The 21,505-nt window shown below is 40.8% G+C and overlaps 2 protein-coding genes across 3 annotated transcripts; both read left to right on the forward strand.

The window, feature by feature from the left end:
* Positions 1–476: 476 nt before the first annotated feature.
* On the forward strand, positions 477–2,277 carry LOC121865914 (von Hippel-Lindau disease tumor suppressor-like; the record flags this gene model as incomplete). The annotated part of the gene is made up of 4 exons (XM_042365470.1): positions 477–590; positions 1,447–1,566; positions 1,809–1,913; positions 2,127–2,277. Coding segments are annotated over 4 exons (450 nt in total), but the record flags the coding sequence as incomplete, so codon positions are not given.
* Positions 2,144–21,293, forward strand: LOC121865912 (MIP18 family protein galla-2-like). 2 transcript variants are annotated; one of them, XM_042365469.1, is made up of 6 exons: positions 2,144–2,277; positions 9,407–9,840; positions 12,219–12,420; positions 12,766–12,905; positions 17,587–17,782; positions 21,235–21,293. In XM_042365469.1, exons 2-5 carry the CDS (start codon positions 9,812–9,814, stop codon positions 17,738–17,740), a joined length of 525 nt encoding a protein of 174 aa, XP_042221403.1. In that variant the 5' UTR covers positions 2,144–2,277; positions 9,407–9,811; the 3' UTR covers positions 17,741–17,782; positions 21,235–21,293. The 2 variants fall into 2 exon arrangements, with proteins under 2 accessions (XP_042221403.1, XP_042221402.1); XM_042365468.1 differs by having other exon boundaries at positions 17,587–17,788; positions 21,235–21,292.
* The last annotated feature ends 212 nt before the right edge of the window (positions 21,294–21,505 follow it).

Consider the following 21,505-nt stretch of genomic DNA (forward strand, 5'->3'; position numbering starts at 1 on the left):
TGTTGAATAATTGTTAAAATTACTAAAAAATTTAATATTAAACTTTTAATATTATTGAATAGTATAAACTTCTTGGTATTTACTAAAATAGTAAGGAATTTAAGCCCTAGAACCGATTACTGTATTGGCGGACTAATACTACAGCTGGTTGACCGCCAAGTGCAAGCGAAAACATGTTGAGGTCGGCTCGTAAGAAACTCGTTAACCGAGGGATTGTTCGTTAACCGAAGTTAAGAATCTTACGGGAGGTAACTCGTTAACCGAGGGATCCCTGTGTGTACTTTTTCTGTGAACTGGAACCGATTACCCAATATCCCATTGAAATAATAGATTCGGTTAACAAAATTTTCGGTTAACGAACGAATTGTTATATACACTATCATATAATTATTTATCTATAAGCTTTATTTATTCCACATTAGCTACTTCATATTTTCCCTTTAGTTCAAATTTAAGGATTTTTTTACGTGTGAATTAACCCACAAACCCGTTCACAACAGGCCCAGAGTTACGTGAATTTTGTGAACTGTACTCAGAGAAAAGTCGATGTGTGCTGGTACAACTACCAGGGTAAATGCAGGAAAGTTAAGGTACAGTAATGGGGGATTGCTTCCTGTGTTGTGTTGGGTAAATCTCATGTGTAATAAACTAGGGGGGCTAATCTTCATGTGTAATAAACTAAGGGGCTAATCTTCATGTGTAATAAACTAGGGGGCTAATCTTCATGTGTAATAAACTAGGAGGGCTAATCTTCATGTGTAATAAACTAGGGGGCTAATCTTCATGTGTAATAAACTAGGAGGGCTAATCTTCATGTGTAATAAACTAGGAGGGCTAATCTTCATGTGTAATAAACTAGGAGGGCTAATCTTCATGTGTAATAAACTAGGAGGGCTAATCTTCATGTGTAATAAACTAGGAGGGCTAATCTTCATGTGTAATAAACTAGGAGGGCTAATCTTCATGTGTAATAAACTAGGAGGGCTAACCTTCATGTGTAATAAACTAGGAGGGAGGGCTAATCTTTATGTGTAATAAACTAAGGGGCTAATCTTCATGTGTAATAAACTAGGAGGGCTAATCTTCATTTGTAATAAACTAGGAGGGCTAATCTTCTTGTGTAATAAACTAGGAGGCCTAGTCTTCATGTGTAATAAACTAGGAGGCCTAATCTTCATGTGTAATAAACTAGGAGGGCTAACCTTCATGTGTAATAAACTAGGAGGCCTAATCTTCATGTGTAATAAACTAGGAGGCCTAATCTTCATGTGTAATAAACTAGGGGCTAATCTTCATTTGTAATAAATTAGGAGGGCTAATCTTCTTGTGTAATAAACTAGGAGGCCTAGTCTTCATGTGTAATAAACTAGGAGGCCTAATCTTCATGTGTAATAAACTAGGAGGGCTAATCTTCATGTGTAATAAACTAGCATAATCGTCCGCCAGACACTAAAACCCGGAGAACAGTTACATGTAAGCACCCGCGTAAAGCACCCCTGGGTCTTCCGTGACTCAGAGACGAGAGCTGCCTTTGTGATTGACTCAGAGGAGGTGTTCTTCCCCAAGGTAGGATGATGAGAGATGGAGTCACAGCTGTAGGATCATGTTTGGGGAGACATAAAATATATTTGTTGACGTTTTTATGCATCGAGAATACAGACTTAAAAATTTTAGTCATGGACGTTGAGACAATCAGGATGAATGTCATACTTAGATAGATAGATAGACAAACAGATTGAAAGATAGTTTCCTTATCTCTCAACACCTCCCAGTGTTGTACAGACTCCACTTATTAAGGTTATTTTCAGCCTTGTTTACAAGAAGGGCAGAAGGTGTATGGTGAGGTCAGCCCCCGCCACATACCAGCCTTCATCTGCCTTCCTCTGTACTCCCTCAAGGAACGAGCTGCACAGGTGTGTGATTCTAAAACAGCCTGACACTAATCTAATTTAATTGGGTCTAATCAAATCTAGCCTAACCTAACTTAACACTCTTGGGGTTGCCATATGCAAAATTCCATATGATATACATTATTGCTTTAGGGTTTTCATACACAACTAACATAACCTAACTGTAAAATTGTCATAAACCTTCAAAACATAACTGATTGTATTTCCCACTCCCAGGTTGTCAGTTCACAACTATCAAACCCCAAAGAAGCAGACGACCTCGACATTGCCAAAACTCTCAAGGAAACCGTCACTAAGTGGCTCGTTCGAGAACATCATCTGTGTTAATTCAGCTCAAGAATCTTAAAGACGCTCTTGTAGAATTTGGGTAAGACAAAAGTTGTTATTTTTATATAATTTATTCGAGACAAAAGTTGTTATTTTTATATATACAGTCTCTCCTCGACCTACGACGGAGTTCCGTCCCGACGACCAGGTCGTAAGTCGATTTGGTCTTAAGTCGAAAAGGCAAAAATAATACATAGAAATTCTAAAATGAAATACAGTGCAGTAAAAGTAATCAATAATGAAGAATGAATACAGTGTGACTGTGCACTTACCTTTAATGTAGTCAGCTGAATGTGCACGGGGCCCCCATAATTTTTTAATTAAACATGGAGACTACATTAATTGGATGAAACAGAAGGAGACAGGGCTGGGTGGGTCATGAATGTTGCTTTCTTCAGACAGGTTTATGTACAGGGGAAACTTGCTGGTTGAAGGTATTGGATCATCTTTAGGGAGTGAAGAGGCAGCACTGGTGGGGTGTGAGGAGACAGCAATGGGGGACTTCTTAAAATAGATGTCCAATTTAGACTGCACAGTTTGCCTTTTTTTTTTTCATTGTAAATCTCCCTGTAGCAAGCAAGTGCATCTTGGACCATTCTGTCAATTTTTGCAAAACGTTCAACATTTTGATCCATTCTGTCAAACATTTGCATCCCCTTGTTAATAGTAACAAATGCCTCTGCCATTTGTTTCACTGAAAACTTTTGGAGGGTGCAGGTTCTTCTACATTTTGTCTCTCTTCCTCTGCAAATTTCTTTGCCTCCAGTTCAATAAGATCCTCGTTACTTAGCTCTTCTGCTACACTTTCCACCAACTGCTCAACATCTTCAATATCAATCTCTAACTCCAGATGTTTACCCATCTGCACTATCTTGTTACTAATCTCAGAAATTGCTTCATCTTCATTAAATCCTTTGAAATTATTCACAAATCTTTTCAGGACCTTCTTCCATATTCCATTCATGCACTGACCTGTATCCTCATCCCATGCTGCAGCTATGTTCTTTGTACAGTAGAAGTCCAAAAATCCGGACTGCTTGGGGATTGGGTCGGTTCGGATTTTCCGGATTCTCAGGCAGTATTTTTTAAATTCAAATTTAAGGAGGAATAAACAAGAGATGAACAGGTACATTTTGATAGTTTATTCATTAGCAAATATAACATGCTTCATTTATCAAAACGAGCAGTTTTAAAGAAAAAGCTGTGAATTCTAGAATTTTATTCATTGCCTTTTCTATATCATAAATTGTAGACTTTCCAATGTCGTATGTTTCCATTAGAACAGTATTGCTCACACCACGTTCTAGTTTCTTAATTATTTCAAGTTTGTCACTCAATTTTAACGTGTTCTTCTTTCTCTTCACACAACGGAAAGAGTAGGACTCAAAATTACATACTGTATGTTGTCACAGTTTGCTTGCTCGTTTTAAAATGGCTACCACATGGTCACTTGTTGTCACTGTGCAGCTGTGGCGCTCACGCATGCGCACATACACACAAAAGCCCGCTAAATAAAAAAAAAAAATGGTTTGAGTTTTCGAAAAGTCCGGATTCTCGGGTGGTCCGGATTTCTGGCATCCTGATTTTTGGACTTTTACTGTACATTGCAAAATGTTGTAGTCCTTCCAAAACTCCCCGAGCATTTTCTCACCTTCAGTAGCAGCAATAACCTGAGCAAAGGTCATACGTAAATAATACGCTTTATAAGCAGCAATAGCACCTTGATCCATGGGCTGGATGACAGAGGTAGTGTAAGGTGGAAGGTAGACTATCTTAACATCAGGGTGCAGGTCGTCCAGGTGTGGTGGGTGTCCTGGAGCATTATCCAAAATTAAAAAAATCTTGAATGCAACCCCTTGTTGCAGACAATACTCCTTGGCTCGTGGAATGAAACGAGTCAGGAACCAATACTCAAACAGTACTAGGGTCATCCATGTTTTTTTATTACTGCGATAAAACACTGGCAGTGTGTGCTTGCTGACATGCTTAAAAGCCCTTGGATTCTCTGAATGGTATATCATGAAGGGCTTTACCTTGAAACCAGCTACATTCCCCCCAACAGTAGTGTGATTCGGTCCGTGAATGCCTTGAATCCCGGCATGGTTTTCGCCTCTTTGTGGATGTATGTCCGTTCTGGCATGTGCTTCCAAAATAAGCCAGTTTCATCCTCATTAAATATTTGCTCAGGCAAATAATTTCCCTCCACGATGACCCGATCTAGCTCATCCTTAAAAGCTTCGGCAGCACCCACACCAGCATTTGCTGCCTCTCCACTCACCTTTACACTGTGTAAATTGTAACGTTTCTTAAACCTTTGGAACCACCCATGACTTGCTGTGAAGGTTTGGTCGCACTCATCTCCTGCCTGCTCTTTCAGGCTTTCGAAAAAGCTTCTTGCCTTAGCCTGTAAGGTTAGAAGGCTAAAGGGTACACGCTTTTGTATCTGATCTTCCAGCCACATCACAAGTAATTTCTCCATCTCATGAAGAGGACCTTGTCTTTTTTCGTTATTATTGTTCCCTTTATAGGTGCTGATCCTTTCACTACCTCACGAATTCGTTCCTTATCCTTCAAAATTTTTGATATTGTCGACTGAGAGAAGCCAAGGTTGCGTGAAATGGTCGCTACTGTTTTCCCATTTTCATATTGCATTAATTATTATTTTAATTTTCATCTCAAAAGTAATTGACTGTCTCTTTTTCTTCTTAGCACCACAAGAACTCTCACTTTTACACTTGCCAGCCATTTTAAAGGGAATTACAAACGAAAATTTTGTCAGTACACAGCTCGACCACTAACAACAACGACGGCCAAACACCAACTGAGTGGGCTACGGCATAGATGCTGTACACCACGAGGCGGCCCGTCCCAAGCTATCATATGGCGTCACATTACGACCAAACGTCGGGACTCGAAAATACGTAATGTGAAAAATATTTTATACGACCGTGGCCGTCGTATGTCCGGGTTGTCGTAAGTCGAGGAGACTGTAATTTATTGGAGACAAAAGTTTTTATTTTTATATTTATGGGAGACAAAAGTTGTTATTTTTATATAATTTATTGGAGACAAAGTTGTATTTTTTATATATATTAGTTGAGAGAAAAATATTTATTTTTATGTAATTTGGGTAAGAAAACTTTGTGATTTTATATAGTTTTGGTAAGCAGTAGTGGTAATTTTTATATAATTTGGGTAACAAAGTAGTGATTTTTGCATAATTTTGTAATGAGATGAAAATTAGGCCCCCAGCTTATGATGCTGTTATTACCTGTAATAATAATAATAATAGTGTTTATGATCAGTTGACGGCTACAGAACAGTACAGTCGGCCCTTAACATACGCGGGGGTTAGGTAACAGAGATACCCGTGAATGTTAAAAATACGTGTACTTTTGCTGCCCCAAAATCTGGTCCCCCATGTCCTTATTTACCGCATATACCTGTATGTAGTTCGAGTTTTTAAGACCAAATTATTTTGCAAAAAATTGGGGGTCGACCTCTTAAAGGGTAATAGTTTCGTTAGGTTGAAAAATATTTACCAGTAACTACCAGCAAACAATGGAAACGACGCACCAACGCACCACCAGCTGTGAGTGTCGGTACAGTCGCCAGGGCAGTCTCTTGCGTCATCATAGCTAGCCCAAAGTAGCCAAATCCATGGTATGGTAACACAGGACGATGTAAAACAAAGTATTCATTTGTTAAAGTTTATTTATAGATACTGTACATAAATTTTTGTTCATTACATTTGAAACATCAATCTTTGTTAATTAAATTTGATTCAAAAGAAAACTACGATACTGTATTTTCATTAAAATATTACATCACAAGTATATTTTACCTTAACTGTGACTGAATGAATATATTCTCAGAAATAAATATGGAAATGTAATATTTTGGCTGAAATGACGTACATATTACTGTACAGTGGAAAGTGGGATAAAATTATGAAAACAATGACTTTCGCTTTCTTTCGTTGTTCAAAAGATTTTACCGTAATCGCTTTTTGAATGGTTTTCAGTTAAAAAACTGTTGTACTCGTACTGTATTACAATAATATTCTATCCTATCATTAGCCTTATAATTCCACAACTGAAAACCATTCGAAAAGCGATTACGGTAACATCTTTTGAACGAAAGAAAGCGAGTCATTGCTTTCGTCACTTTCCACTGTAATACGTACATCATTTCAGCAAAAATATTACATTTCCATGTTCTCAGAAATAAATGGTAGTTTTGTTGAAACGTAATGTACAGTATTTAATGTTAAAATGCAAAAATAGCTATAAAAACAATTAATACACCCGTAATGTACTGGCTGGCATCTCCACTCGTCCCTGCTCCCGCGTCCAAGGTCACCACTCCTCCCAACTCGCTCCCTCCTCCGCCTCCTCCACCTCCACCGTCACTACTGCCGACAACAAACACAAATGTTTTGTGAATAACTGCACCTCCACTTCCTATGTACAGTACTGAACTGTACTGTACTGTGCATTTTTACAAACAATAAACATGGCAAGAAAAGCTATTAAAAAAAAAGAGATAAAAACTTCACTTTACTGTACAGTACCTATCCTCGGCGACAGGACGGGGGTCATCGGGCTCATCGTCACTCAATTCTATAACGGGTGGTGAAGTGGGGGCGACGGTGGATTCAGCTGCTTCCTCACTGCCGCCAGTGATTGGTGTTAAATCTCTCCTTCGGTGATCAAAGAACATGGTGATGGGGAGTTGTCGTCTCTTTCATTCATTTCTTCCATGATGTTTTTGTATGGAGCGAAAACGTCATCCATCCCTCGCATGAATTTCAGGGCATGCACCATGGAGGGGTCCATACTATAGGCCAGGTTTTTCAGTGCCTCAATATTCCTGGTCATCTCCTCCAACTTCTCCAACGTTATTTCTTGGTGCTCTTCCTCTTCCTCATCCTCTTTCCCTTTCGCTTCCTCTTCCTTACCTGAGTCTACTAACTCCTGTAGATCCTCCTCGGTCAGCTCAGTGTCGTGCTCTTCAATTAGCTCCCTAATCTCGTCCTCTGCCATGTCCCGGAAGCCTTCAGCAGTCACTTTCCTTGACAGTGCCAGGGTCTTTCTGAATATTTTCATTAAAATCCATCAAAATCATTTTCCTTGTCATCATCTTAAGCACCAAACAGCTCCTCCCAGTCTTCTCCTTGAACAGGGCTAGAGGGTACGTGTTTTTCGAATCGTTTTCAATTAAAAAAATGTTACAGCACATGTATATTTTACCTAAACTGTGCCTGAATGAATATATTCTCAGAAATAAATAGTAGTTTTGCTGAAACGTGATGTATTTCAATGTAAAATAGGATAAAATACATGACGAAAACAAGAGACTTTACCTAACCTTCTGATGTTCAAGATATGTTACTCTTTTTTTAGTAGTTTTCGGTTAAAATACTCTTATATTAGTGATATTCTATTCATATTGTGCTTGATATAATACATTCACGGAAATGTAATATTTTTGCAACTACAATGCTGATGTCAACACAAGCGTGGTTACAGCGAGACTGACTGAGTGAGGGAGAGCTATGCGTGTGTGTGTGAGGTTGCGGGAGCAGGCGGTGTCCCGTGTTCGGTGCCATGCGCGATTTGAATGTACTTCAATTACTTCTATGTACAGAATATTCCTCCGGCGGGGCAATCCGTGTATTTGCAAATCCGTGAATGCTAAACCCGCGTATGTGAAGGGCCGACTGTAGTTCTAAATATTCCAAAAATAATCAACAAAGTCTAACAGACTATGTAAAGAGTAAAGTCCGTTCTATGGAGGTTCCGTTAGATGTGAAACCCCCATTTAATGGGCAATGTAAAGATTAAATTCCATTATATAGACTCAACCGGGGATCCGCGAACCCCAAGGGAGCCGTAGAAAGCTGCTAAGAGGTCCATGGGATAGCAGGGAAAATTTATTGAATCAGTCGAGTTTTCCATATAGTGCTTCCATTTTCTATAATACATCTTTCACACACCGTGCATTCGAATGAGAGGTTCACACTGTTTGTTCTTAGTGTGCGTGTGTGTTTTGAGAGAAACAAACAGCATGTGACGTACAGTAGCTTGTTGTATGTATAAGGTGCAAGTGTCTCTCGCTGTGGTTCAGCCAGGTGGTAATTTTTCACCTGGCAATACAGTTACAATCGTCAGGAGGGTGACTTTATGTTAGCAACACTGCTGTAGGGGTGACATAACATGGCACAATAGCTTCGGTGGGAGTGGTTTTTCCATGCCGCTGTGATTATGCAGTGACCGGGGATGTTTGTCATTGGCTTGCTACTGACTGGGTGGTAGAGGGGGTGTGCCATATAAATATGTCAGCCCGGGGTGGAGGCAGTATTCCCTCTGCTGGGTGTCTGGAGCTGAGTGCGTGGGTGGCGAGGCTGGTGACTCTCTATGTGGTAGGTGTTCACATCATCATGTTATAAACGTACAGGTTGACCATCCCTTATCCGAAATCCTTGGGACCAGAGGCATTTCGGATTTCGGAATTTTTTGGTTTTCAGAATGGTTAGTTTTTTTTTTTTTTTTTATTACCCCATCCGGGCACAAGTCACTGACCGACATTGGGGCCTGGGGGGCGAAAATATAATAATTATAATAATAATAATAATAATAATAATAATACAGGTAATAATAATAATTCATAGGTCTAGGTCATGTTACTCACTTTTATCTTTTTTCATTCTTGTATTTCATTATTATTATTATTATTATTATTATTATTATTATTTTATTAATACAGTATTATTGTTATCATTATTATTTTATTTTGGTGTATTTTTAATTAAAATTATTATTATTATAATTAGTATTACTATTACATTTTCGCCCCCCAGGCCCCGATGTGGGTCAGTGATCTATGCCTGGGTGGGCTAATCCCTGTAAAAAAAAAATAAAAATAAAAAAAATAAAAATTGCTCCACAAAAAACTTTTGGTTTTCAGAGTTTTTCGGTTTTCGGAATTTCGGATAAAGGGTTGTCAACCTGTATTTGACCCATAGTCATATAAATTCACGATCGCTGTATTCAGCCATTGAGCCACGAGTCATGGTCATGGATTCATGATTGATGTGATTGAGTCTTCTGGATTTTTTTTTTTTTTGACCGTGCTATAACAGGCCTTATGTTTGTTTGTTTTTCCAGACTGTGCTTTTCACCAGCTGCGAAGAAAATGGACAAATTTATTACTCGGCCATTCTCATCAAAACAAGAACTACGAAACCCACACAGTGATGAGTCAAAATCTTCATATGATGAGTCAGAGGTCACATCCATTGCGAGTGAGAGGAAGAAAAGCTCTGCTCATGTTAGGGAGCCAAAAATTATGAAATATGATGACCTTTACCTTAACTATGGCTTCATAGTAAGCCCAGCAAGTAAAGGCACTGCCCAACCACAGTGTGTTCTTTACTCTCAAATGCTGTCCAGTGAGAGAATGAAACCCTCCAAGTTAATAAGACAGTTGCAGACGAAACATGGCCAGTATATGGATAAGCCAAGAGTATTTTTTGGCGTAAGGCAAAAGAACTGCTTGGTATACAAGTCGGGATGAAGGTCACTACCACTGTGGATAAAAGGTTAGTTAAAATTTCATACATTGTGGGTCAGAAAATTTTTCAACATAGGATGCCTCCCACGATCAGGGAAACTTTGATTATGCCCTGTACAATTGAGATTGTCAGGGAAATGCAAGGGGAGGAGAAAACCAAGGCAAAAAATACTAATATCGAATGACACTGTAAAACGTCGCATCTCGTCTGTGTCTGAGGACAGACAGATACAGTGTACTGCACGTCTCTGTGACAATGACTTTGCCATCCAGCTGGATGAGTCAACAGATGTGTCCAAAATGTTACATCTACTGGCGTCTGTGTGCTATGAGTGGGAGTAGGAGATAAGAGAAGACTTTTTTCTTTTGCAAAGATATGAGGACGACAACGGCAGGCACGGAAGTTTTTCAAAATCTGGATGATTTTATGAGGGATAATAACATCAACTGGACAAACTGTATTGGAATATGTACAGATGGCGCATCAGCAATGACTGGCAGGCACAAGAGAGTCGTGCACAGAATAAAAGAAGTTGCTCCCCGTGCCATTTCAACTCATAGTTTATTGCACAGAGAAATGCTCTCCACAAAAGACATTGAACCTGGGCTTCACACAGTTATGAACACTGCCATAACCATCGTGAACTTTGTTAACCCTTACGCCCCGGGTGACGTTCCAGAGTGTTCGCCTTTTCCCACCGCTGTTTAAATGTCCAGCGCAGGTTATCAGGTTCCCGTGTGACTGTTTGCCTGTCACGCCACACCTCGGCCACAGGGAAGCTTCCTGAACATAATTAACTTCTTTTGCTTGTTTCATTTTAATTGCTTGTCCATTTTATCATGTTGTATCAAAGTAATATTGCTAAAAGTAGTGTAGTTGTATTGTAGTGTAGTATTACTGTAAAATAATGCTATGATTATGTTATAAATGTATTTATTTGTGGAATTATTATTATTTTATGTATTACTTGTGATACCAAACACAAAGACAGCCAGAGAGCTGGTGACAGACTGCTGTGTGTCGCCAAGTACTCTTTTTGAAAAGTAATGCAAAAAAATTAATTTGAAATGAATTATTTATAGGAAATAAGTATTATGATCAGTAAATATATGCGTTATTGGCCAACTCGGACACAAAGACAAGTGAGAAAATGACCCCTAAGTGCATAGTAACAGCGAGCGCTCGATGTAAAATAAAAACATTCCCCTTATTTGTCTCGTCACTGAGGCGCCACAGAAGAATATAGAAGGACAATGTATAGTTTTTCTCTTGTCTTTTTTGTTGTTTTATCATTTATAAAGGTTAAAAAAAAATTGGGTGAAAAGTAGATTTTTCTCGTTTTACCCCTTGCTTGGCACCCTGGCCCGGGGCGTAAGGGTTAGAGCAAGAGCCACAAACTCCACATTGTTCACTGCACTCTGCAAGGAAGTAGGATCGGACCACCACTCCCTGCTCGTGTACACAAAGGTGAGATGGTTGTCTCGCCGGCGGATGTTCACACGCTTATTCGGCCTGAGGGAGGAGTCGTGTACATTCCTCTCGGAGAAGAAGCCCGATCTAGCACAGTTCTTGAATGACAAGAAATGGCTCGTTCAACTCTGCTATCTTGCAGATAAATTCAATGAAGTAAACAAGCTGAACAAAACAATGCAAGGTGCAAACACAAACAGCATTTCCCAGTACGAAAAAGTTGAGTCATTCAAAAGAAAGCTTAAGTCGTGGTCAATTGGTGCCTCGTCAGGAATTATTGATATGTTCCAACAGATGCGTGCGTTCATTCAAGAGAGAAACGTGAATTTCAACGTGATCAAACCGCAGGTAACATTACACCTGTCAAAGATGTTAGACAAATTCAACAGTTATTTTCCTGAACTAACTGAGGAGCAACCTGCTTCTTAACAGTGGATTATAAACCCCTTTACTGAGAACATTTAGACCAGGCTTCCAAATGCCTCACTATGTGATGTTTATACATAAATTAATCAGTATCTTACAAGGATTCCAGCAATACAAGTTATATTCTGCTAAGTTTAGTCTGTGACATTTTATAACATAAAAACTTTAAGCCTAAAACTATCTTCACTTTGTTTGGGGAATGCTTCTTAGGGAGGCTTCTTAGCCCAGAACCCACAATTTTTTTTCATGAATCTTCCAAAATCCGGATTTACAGAGTCCAAATCTTGGAGGGTTGACTGTATAGTGAATAAAGTCTGTTATATGGAGGTTCCATTAGATATGAAACGCCCATCAAATAAATTATATAGAGAGTTTTTTCCTTGAACCGGTATTAACCCACCCAGGCACATGTCACTGACCCACAACAGGGCCTGGGGGTCAAAAATATAATAATCAGTAATAAAAATTAATACAAATTATAATAAAAACGGCTCCTTTCTCCATGGCAGCAAAACAAGAAACGCTATGTCCGGGAACGATCGACTGGAGAACATCAACCCCTTAGTGTTCGCCAAGGCAGAGACGAGGGTAGAGAACGTGACGGACTGGGACGACGAGGTGTACGATCCCTTTGATGCCCGCGAGGTGTTTGATCTGGTGCGCAACATCAGGGACCCGGAACACCCACTTAGCCTCGAGGAGTTGAATGTGGTGAGGTGGCTTATTGTGTATGTTTTGACTATACCTACCTACCCTCCTATCTATCTATCTATCTATTTACCTATACAGTATTATCTATCTATCTATCTATTTACCTATACAGTATTATCTATCTATCTATCTATTTACCTATACAGTATTATCTATCTATCTATCTATTTACCTATACAGTATTATCTATCTATCTATCTATTTACCTATACAGTATTATCTATCTATCTATCTATTTACCTATACAGTATTATCTATTTATCTATCTATGTCTATCAATCTATCTATCTATCTATATACCACTATAACCACAGGTGTTTATACTAATTAACTCCTCTCTGGCAGGTGTCAGAGAGACAGTGTGAGGTGAGCGATGAGGAGAACTCCGTCATGGTTCACTTCACCCCCACGATACCTCACTGTAGTATGGCTTCACTCATTGGCCTTAGCATCAGGCTTAAGCTGTTCCAAGCCCTCCCTGCCAGGTAGGTTGAGAGCATATGTTGGTGGTTATGTGTTGTAGAGGTTGTAATTCTAGTTAGGATAAGTTAGGTTATAGATTAGATTAGATTAGCTTCACCCAAACCTTTTCAAGTCTCTAACTACAACCTTTATACCTACTTCCGTTCTAAGGGAGGTGTATGCGCCTACTGCAACACACGTACACCTATAGCCCGACTCACGGATCTTGAATCTTCCCTTTATGATGTCATCTGGCTCAAAATATCTCTACCACCTATGCCTATTTTTCTTTGTTTCCTATACTGTTCTCCCAACTCTACCAACTATTTCGAACTCTTTGACTGTCTCACTTCTTGCCATGAGTCGTTGCTATCCACACACCCCAACACCGAGATCCTCTACCTAGGGGATTTCAATGTTCATCACAGAGAGTGGCTTGGCTCTGCAAGGGATGATCCAGGTGGAGCTGAGGTACTCTCTTTTTCCTTACTTTATGATTTGGAACAAATAATCAAACACCTTACACGCGTTCCTGATCGACACGATCAACTTGCTAACATTCTTGATCTTTGTTTTACCTCTAACCCCTCACACTATTCATACTCAATTTCTGCCCCCTTTGGGTCTTCTATATCACAACCTTATTTCTATTAAATCAAACTGGGCACGACCACCTCCCCCACCCCCCTCTAAACGTCAACTATGGCACTATCGGAGGGCAAGCTGGCAATCCTTGCGAGAATTCTTCACTGACTTTCCTTGGGATGAATGTTGCTTTTCCAATCGGGACGCCTCGGTATGTGTTGACAGCATTGCTGGGGTTATACAGGGCGGTATGAGTGCATTTATCCCATCTTCTACCAAAACTTTCACATTACAATCATGGTTTGATTGCTCCTGCCCTCTTGCTTGCAGGGTGAGAGATAGGGCATATCGAGCTATGAAACTATCTCCTCCTCCTATTACCTACACCTCTTTCATTACTTCTAGGAATCGTTGTAAGGCTATTCTTCGTAGGGCCAAGCGGAATTTTATTAAAAGAAAGACCGCTGTCCTGACTAATTCTTCTTCTAGTAAATCCTTTTGGTCCTTAACCAAAAACATCTGTACTCCTTCTTTTCCTCCTCTCTTCCGACCTGATAACTCTATAGCCAACTCTCCCCCTGACAAAGCCAACTTCTTTGGCACCTTATTCTCTTCTAATTCCACCTTAGATGATTCCCACTCTATCCCTCCTACCCCTTCACTTCCTACTAAATCTATGCACTTTCCTATAATCTCCACTCGCAGGGTTGCCGGTGTGTTATCCAGGTTGGATGTGAGTAAGGCGAATGGACCAGACGGAATACCCCCTCGTGTTCTGAGGGAGTGTGCTGAAGCTCTGGCCCCTGTGCTTGCTCGCCTCTTTCGCCTCTCCCTCAAAACCCAAACTTTTCCTTCTTCATGGAAGCATGCCTTGGTTCAGCCCATCCCAAAGAAGGGTGACCATTCTAATCCCTCTAACTATTGCCCCATTGCCCTAACTTCATCCCTCTCTAAGATTTTCGAAACTATCTTAAACTCCTATTTTCTCCATCGCCTTGAACGCCTTTCTCTTTTGTCGGATCACCAGTATGGCTTTCGCCAGGCGAGATCTACTGGTGATCTGCTCTCCTATTGCACCCGTCTTTGGTCATCCTCTCTTAGGGATTATGAGGAAACTTTTGTCGTAGCCCTCGACATCTCCAAAGCATTTGACAGGGTATGGCACAAGTCTTTGCTTTCTAAACTTCCCTCTCATGGTTTCTCTCCCCCCACTTTGTTTTCTCTTCTCTAGCTTCCTTGAGAACCGATCCATGGCAGTTGTTGTCGAGGGATCGATCTCTCGCTCTTTCTCTACCAGTAGTGGTGTCCCACAGGGTTCTGTTCTTTCACCAACTCTCTTCCTTCTTTTTATCAATGATTTACTTCACACTACAACTAATTCTATCCATTCTTATGCTGATGATTCTACTCTTCACTCTTCTTCACATTTTCCCCTTCCTCCTAACTCTCAAACTAGATCTGTTTCTAGAACTGATATCATTACTTCTATCAATGCGGATCTGTGCAGCACCTCTGAATGGGGAGGTACAAACTTGGTTAAGTTCGATAGTAATAAAACTCAATATTTACCAATTTCACTTTGTAAATTACACCATCTCCCACCAATTACATTTCAGGACGCTATCATCGTGCCAAATTCTGAAATAAATATGTTCGGCCTCACCATTTCCTCCAATATGTCCTGGAAATCACACATCGTTAATATAGCTAAAGCTGCCTCCCGAAAGTTGGGAATGCTGTACAGATGTCGTAGCTACTTCACTCCTGAGCAGTTGCTCCAAGTATATAAGGGATTCATTCGTCCTAACTTGGAGTACTGCTCTCATATCTGGGGTGGCTCTTCTTCTGTCCAATTATTAGATCGGGTGGAATCAAAGGCATTTCGTCTTATTAACTCTCCTCCTTTAGTCGACAATCTCTCTTCCCTTTCTCTTCGCCGCAATGTTGCTTCACTCTCTCTTTTACAGGTACTTTAACAGGCAATGTTCGGTGGATTTGGCATCCTGTGTACCGCCGGCAAGGCCATGATCTCTTAACACACGTCTTGCCCGCGGTGCCCACCGTTTCTCTGTGGATGTCGGTCACACGAGAATAACCCGTTATAGTACCTCTTTCTTTCCTCACACAGCAAACTGTGGAATGTTCTGCCTTCTTCTGTGTTTCCATACTTATACAATCTGTCTCACTTTAAATAGCTGGTTTTCCAGCATCTTCGTGGCGTTGATTAACACAGTACAGCTCCTCCCCGCCTTACGACCTACTCGACTTACGACCACCCTCACCTACTACCTGCCTCAGTCGTACCAAAATTTTGTCAGATTACGTATTTTTGAGTCCCAACGTCAGTTCACAGACAAAATTTTCGTTTGTAATTCACTTTAAAATGGCTGGCAAGCTTAAAAGTGAGAGTTCTCGTGGTGCTGAGAAGAAAAAAGAGACACCCATTTTTTTTCTAGGTACCCTGTATTATTTAAGCATTTTCGACCTACGACCATATCGACTTCACGACCTGGATTTGGGTCTCTAACCCCGTCGTAAGTCGGGGTAGAGCTGTATAACCTTTTTTTTCTCTATTTTCATTTTCGTTCTGTTCTTTTTTTTGCCCCCCAGGCCCCGTTGTGGGACCTTCAAATGTATCCGGGTGGGCTAATTCCCGTATTAAAAAAAAATGTGAGGTTAGGTTATGGATTAGATTGGGTCCTGTTAGGTTAGATTAGATTAGAATATGTTAAGTTAGATTAGATAAGGATAGGATATGGATAATTTTGTTTAGTGTAGGGCTTTTTTTTGTTTTTTACGGGTATTAGCCCACCCGGGCACAGGTTACTGACCCACAACGGGGCCTGGGGAAATTTTAATAATAATAATGTTTTATAATAAATAAAATTTATATTAAAAACTACAAAATTAAAAATTAAAATAATAAAATAATAATAACTACAATAATAATAACAACACTAATGATAATAATAATAATAATAATAATAATAATAATAATAATAATAATAATAAAGAACCATAAAGAAATACAAATATGAATAAAAAAGATCAATAGTGAGAAATAATATATGTATGTTGTGTTGTCAGGGAAACAACTGAGACCCTGCATTTGTGTGTAAATGAGGCAGAAAGACAGATCATCAACCTGGGACTTGGTCACATATGGCAGCAGGGTCTACCATTAGACAACACATTATGCTTCTAATGTCTTCCCAGGCGGTAGTACCTCCCTGTTTGGAAGTAGATTTGGTCATGTTAGGTTATACTGTATTAGATTTTGATGTGTTAGATTACAATATGTTAAGTTAGATTAGGTAAGGATAAGTTATGTTAGGTTAGACTGGGTTCAATCATCCAATCAGAGTATCATCCTCGTATCTAAGGGTTATCAACCACAGTCCTCCACTCTACATGTTCTCAGGCTGTTTTTACCAATACTCTAAGGTTTTTTAACTCTCTGGAGAAACCAGTTTTTAATTTCATTCATCCATACTTATCTCTTCCTTCCCCTGGTCCTCCTACCCTCAACTTTACCCATTAATATTTCTGTTATTGTCCCCTCATCCCTAATTATATGACCAATGTATCAATTTTATCTTTTTTTCTGTACATTTTAAGTATTTCTCTTGAAGTTTTTACTAATCTTAGTATTTCTTCATTTGTTTTCCTGTCAGTGTAGCTTATTCTTAGCATTTGCTTATAACACCACATTTCAAAGACCTCCAACCTCTGTCTGGTGAAAGTGTCCACGCTTCTGACCCATACGTCAGTCCTCTCGGCAGCCATATTCTCAAATTGAAGTTAATGTCCCTTTTCATTTGGTCTTTTAGATTATTAAATGCTGTTATTGTTTGCCCCTTAAATGTTTTGATTTCTTCTGTACATCTACCATCATAACTTTGTTACTTCTCAAACACATAAAATTTTCCACTTGTTTAAGTTCCCTGTTGCCCACCATAATGAGGTTAGGTTAGGTTGAATTAAATTATTATATGTTGGATTAGATCAGATTAGCAGTAGGATATTTTAATATTGAAGTGATATAAGTTAGGGTGGCTAATCTTGAGGTAATAAACTCATCCTCCAACACACTCTGTAACATTGTATCATCACTCGCAGGATCAAGGTAGATGTCCGCATTACCCCAGGAACTCACTCCTCAGAACACGCCATTAACAAGCAGCTGAGTGACAAGGAACGTGTGGCTGCTGCTCTAGAAAACCCGCACCTTCTGGAGGTTATCAACAAGTGTCTTAACCCACAAGGCCATTAGGAACCAACTACTTGATCAGAATTAAGAGAAATTATTATATTGGTAAATGTAAGATTTTTTTTTAGTGTACTTTATACAGAAAAATTTGTAGGTACAGTACAGTATAGTACAGTAACTAAAAGTAATTGTATTGTAGCTAAATGGGATTTCTTGAAGAATCTCAACACAGCTTATATCACCTAATGATTAACCAACCTAATGTTAACCTAACCTCATGCTGGAATAAGCTAGGGCGGAGATTCTCCAGGTGATCTGCAAGCAAAAGACTGACCCCCTTGATTTATGATAAACTTTGCTGGCTCACAGGTGGTTACACAGATGGTCACACAAGTGGATTTATTGAGATTTTTTCACAGAAACAGATCTGGAATCTCCTTCACTCACACCAACAGAAGACATCTTCATATCTTGAGTGAAAAGAAAAGCAAAACAAAGTCACATATAAACGAACATAATTTTTAACCTCATTCATATTACTTTGACAGTCAGTACTATTACTGTTATTACTCCAAACATAAATAATAATAATAATAATAATTAACGGTTTATTGAAAAAGTTCTGCAGCCCGAAGGCTGAAAATATACATTGGGCATAAATGACTTATTACATACATTGGTGGTTTAACAAAAGCCTTCATTAGAGAAAGGTAAAGGAACATACAGTGAACATACAGATTAATGTAGGTGTTGAACAGCAAAAACGTAGTGTAGTAACTCCCTCCCAGATGGTGTTAGGAGGGACCTCACGTGGTGTAGTAGTTCCCTCACAGATGGTGTTATGAGGGGCCTCACGTGGTGTAGTAATTCCCTCACAGATGGTGTTATGAGGGGCCTCACGTGGTGTAGTAATTCCCTCACAGATGGTGTTATGAGGGGCCTCACGTGGTGTAGTAATTCCCTCACAGATGGTGTTATGAGGGGCCTCACGTGGTGTAGTAATTCCCTCACAGATGGTGTTATGAGGGGCCTCACGTGGTGTAGTAATTCCCTCACAGATGGTGTTATGAGGGGCCTCCGTGGTGTAGTAATTCCCTCACAGATGGTGTTATGAGGGGCCTCACGTGGTGTAATTCCCTCACAGATGGTGTATGAGGGGCCTCACGTGGTGTAGTAATTCCCTCACAGATGGTGTTATGAGGGGCCTCATGTGGTGTAGTAATTCCCTCACAGATGGTGTTATGAGGGGCCTCACGTGGTGTAGTAATTCCCTCACAGATGGTGTTATATGAGTGAGGTGTGGTTCCAGGCCTTCCTATCGTAGACGGATTAACACATCGCTGGTAGTTGGGTCTCATGGGCCATTATCACTGGGTACCTGGGACCTCACTGTGTGAAAGGTCAACTTGGGTACCACTGTTACTGTTGAGTTGTTCTCACTGACTTAAGCACTGTTCACCACTGTTCACCTCTGTTTAACACTGGTTCCATTTCTTTCCTAAATGAAATAGTGACTTCTGGCGTGAACTTGTTGATATTCCGGTGGGGAGGAGGGTTCAGGGGAGGGAGTTGGTATGGGCCAACATAGCAGTTGACCTGGCTGCTCTGAGAGGAGCGCCAGGTACGTCTTGACCCTTTCTCATAACTAAATAATGTCAGGATTTTTTCATTTGAGTACCAGATGACAGGAATAAACAATAATGGGGTGAATTATAATGTGATCTTTCTAGGAATGTTATATTGGTCTGTTGGTTATACTGTCCTCCATCTTCCTGTGATCTTCCTCCTTCCTCCTGTGATCTTCCTCCTTCCTCCTGTGATCTTCCTCCATCTTCCTGTGATCTTCCTCCTTCCTCTTGTGATCTTCCTCCTTCCTCCTGTGATCTTCCTCCTTCCTCTTGTGATCTTCCTCCTTCCTCCTGTGATCTTCCTCCTTCCTCCTGTGATCTTCCTCCTTCCTCCTGTAGTCTTCCTCCTTCCTCCTGTGATCTTCCTCCTTCCTCCTGTGATCTTTGTCCATCCTCCTGTAATCTTCCTCCTTCCTCCTGTGATCTTCCTCCTTCCTCCATCCTCCTGTGATCTTCCTCCTTCCTCCTGTGATCCTCCTTCCTCCTGTGATCTTCCTCTTTCCTCCTGTGATCTTCCTCCTTCCTCCTATGATCCTCCTTCCTCCTGTGATCTTCCTCCCTTCCTCCATCCTCCTGTGATCTTCCTCCTTCCCTCCTTCTCCTGTGATCTTCCTCCATCCTCCTGTGATCTTCCTCCTTCCTCCCTGTGATCTTCCTCCCCTCCTGTGATCTTCCTCCTTCCTCCCATCCTCCTGTGATCTTCCTCCATCCTCCTGTGATCTTCCTCCATCCTCCTGTGATCTTCCTCCCCTTCCTCCTGTGATCTTCCTCCCTTCCTCCTGTAGTCTTCCTCCTTCCTCCTGTTCTTCCTCCTTCGCCTGTGATCTTCCTCCATCCTCCTGTGATGCTTCCATCCTCCTGTGATCTTCCTCCATCTTCCTGTGATCTTCTTCCATCCTCCTATGATCTTCCTCCATCCTCCTGTGATCTTCCTCCTTCCTCCTGTGATCTTCCTCCATCTTCCTGTGATCTTCCTTAATTCTCCTGTGATCTTCCTCCATCCTCCTATGATCTTCCATCCTCCTGTGATCTTCCTCCATCTTCCTGTGATCTTCTTCCATCCTCCTATGATCTTCCTCCATCCTCCTGTGATCTTCCTCCTTCCTCCTGTGATCTTCCTCCATCTTCCTCCATCTTCCTGTGATCTTCCTTAATTCTCCTGTGATCTTCCTCCATCCTCCTATGATCTTCCATCCTCCTGTGATCTTCCTCCATCTTCCTGTGATCTTCTTCCATCCTCCTATGATCTTCCTCCATCCTCCTGTGATCTTCCTCCTAATCTTCCTCCCTTAATTCTCCTGTGATCTTCCTCCATCCTCCTATGATCTTCCATCCTCCTGTGATCTTCCTCCATCTTCCTGTGATCTTCTTCCATCCTCCTATCTTCCTGTGATCTTCCTCCTTCCTCCTGTGATCTTCCTCCATCTTCCTGTGATCTTCCTTAATTCTCCTGTGATCTTCTTCCATCCTCCTATGATCTTCCATCCTCCTGTGATCTTCCTCCATCTTCCTGTGATCTTCTTCCATCCTCCTATGATCTTCCATCCTCCTATGATCTTCCATCCTCCTGTGATCTTCCTCCATAATATTCAAATCCACCGCACTTGTAGAATCTCAGGAGAGACGTGTTTTTCCCATCCGTTTTACACTCAGGATCACTCCCAGTAAGTCCCGCCTTCGAACACAGTTGTCACTACGTTTATTGCACTCTCTTCTGGCAAACGTAACCTTGAATTAGTCTGTGTAAATTAACTTTAGCAATTCACCAGACCTTTGTCAACTGAGGGTCATCCTTGAATGAGTAACAGTTAAATTGTTTGTAATTTCTGTCATTGCGTGAGTAGCGATCGCTGGCAACTCAGGGGTATATAAACCAGTGCGAGGCGGGAGGAGTAGACCTCCCGTATCACCTCTCACCTTCGTTTTCAGATCGAGGGGGGGCTTAAGTGAAACCCACCGGTCGCTCGGAGCCGGTGGATACCCAGCAGTAGTCAATATAGGAGTGATGGCGCTGATTCGGCATGATTAATCGGCTCTACTCTACCTCGTGGGCCGAGGACTCCAGACCCGCCTCGTGTCAGAGTGTAACCGACCACAACAGCAGTTGTTAGAGGCACCAATGCTATACCCTGGAACAGGCCTTGGAGTTATGGTCCACAGTGTGGTCGTATGTGTTTGTTAATAATTACCCCATGTTGGG

Source organism: Homarus americanus, unplaced genomic scaffold (genome assembly GCF_018991925.1).
Source record: "Homarus americanus isolate GMGI-L3 unplaced genomic scaffold, GMGI_Hamer_2.0 scaffold11054, whole genome shotgun sequence".
Classification (NCBI taxonomy): Eukaryota; Metazoa; Arthropoda; class Malacostraca; order Decapoda; family Nephropidae; genus Homarus; species Homarus americanus.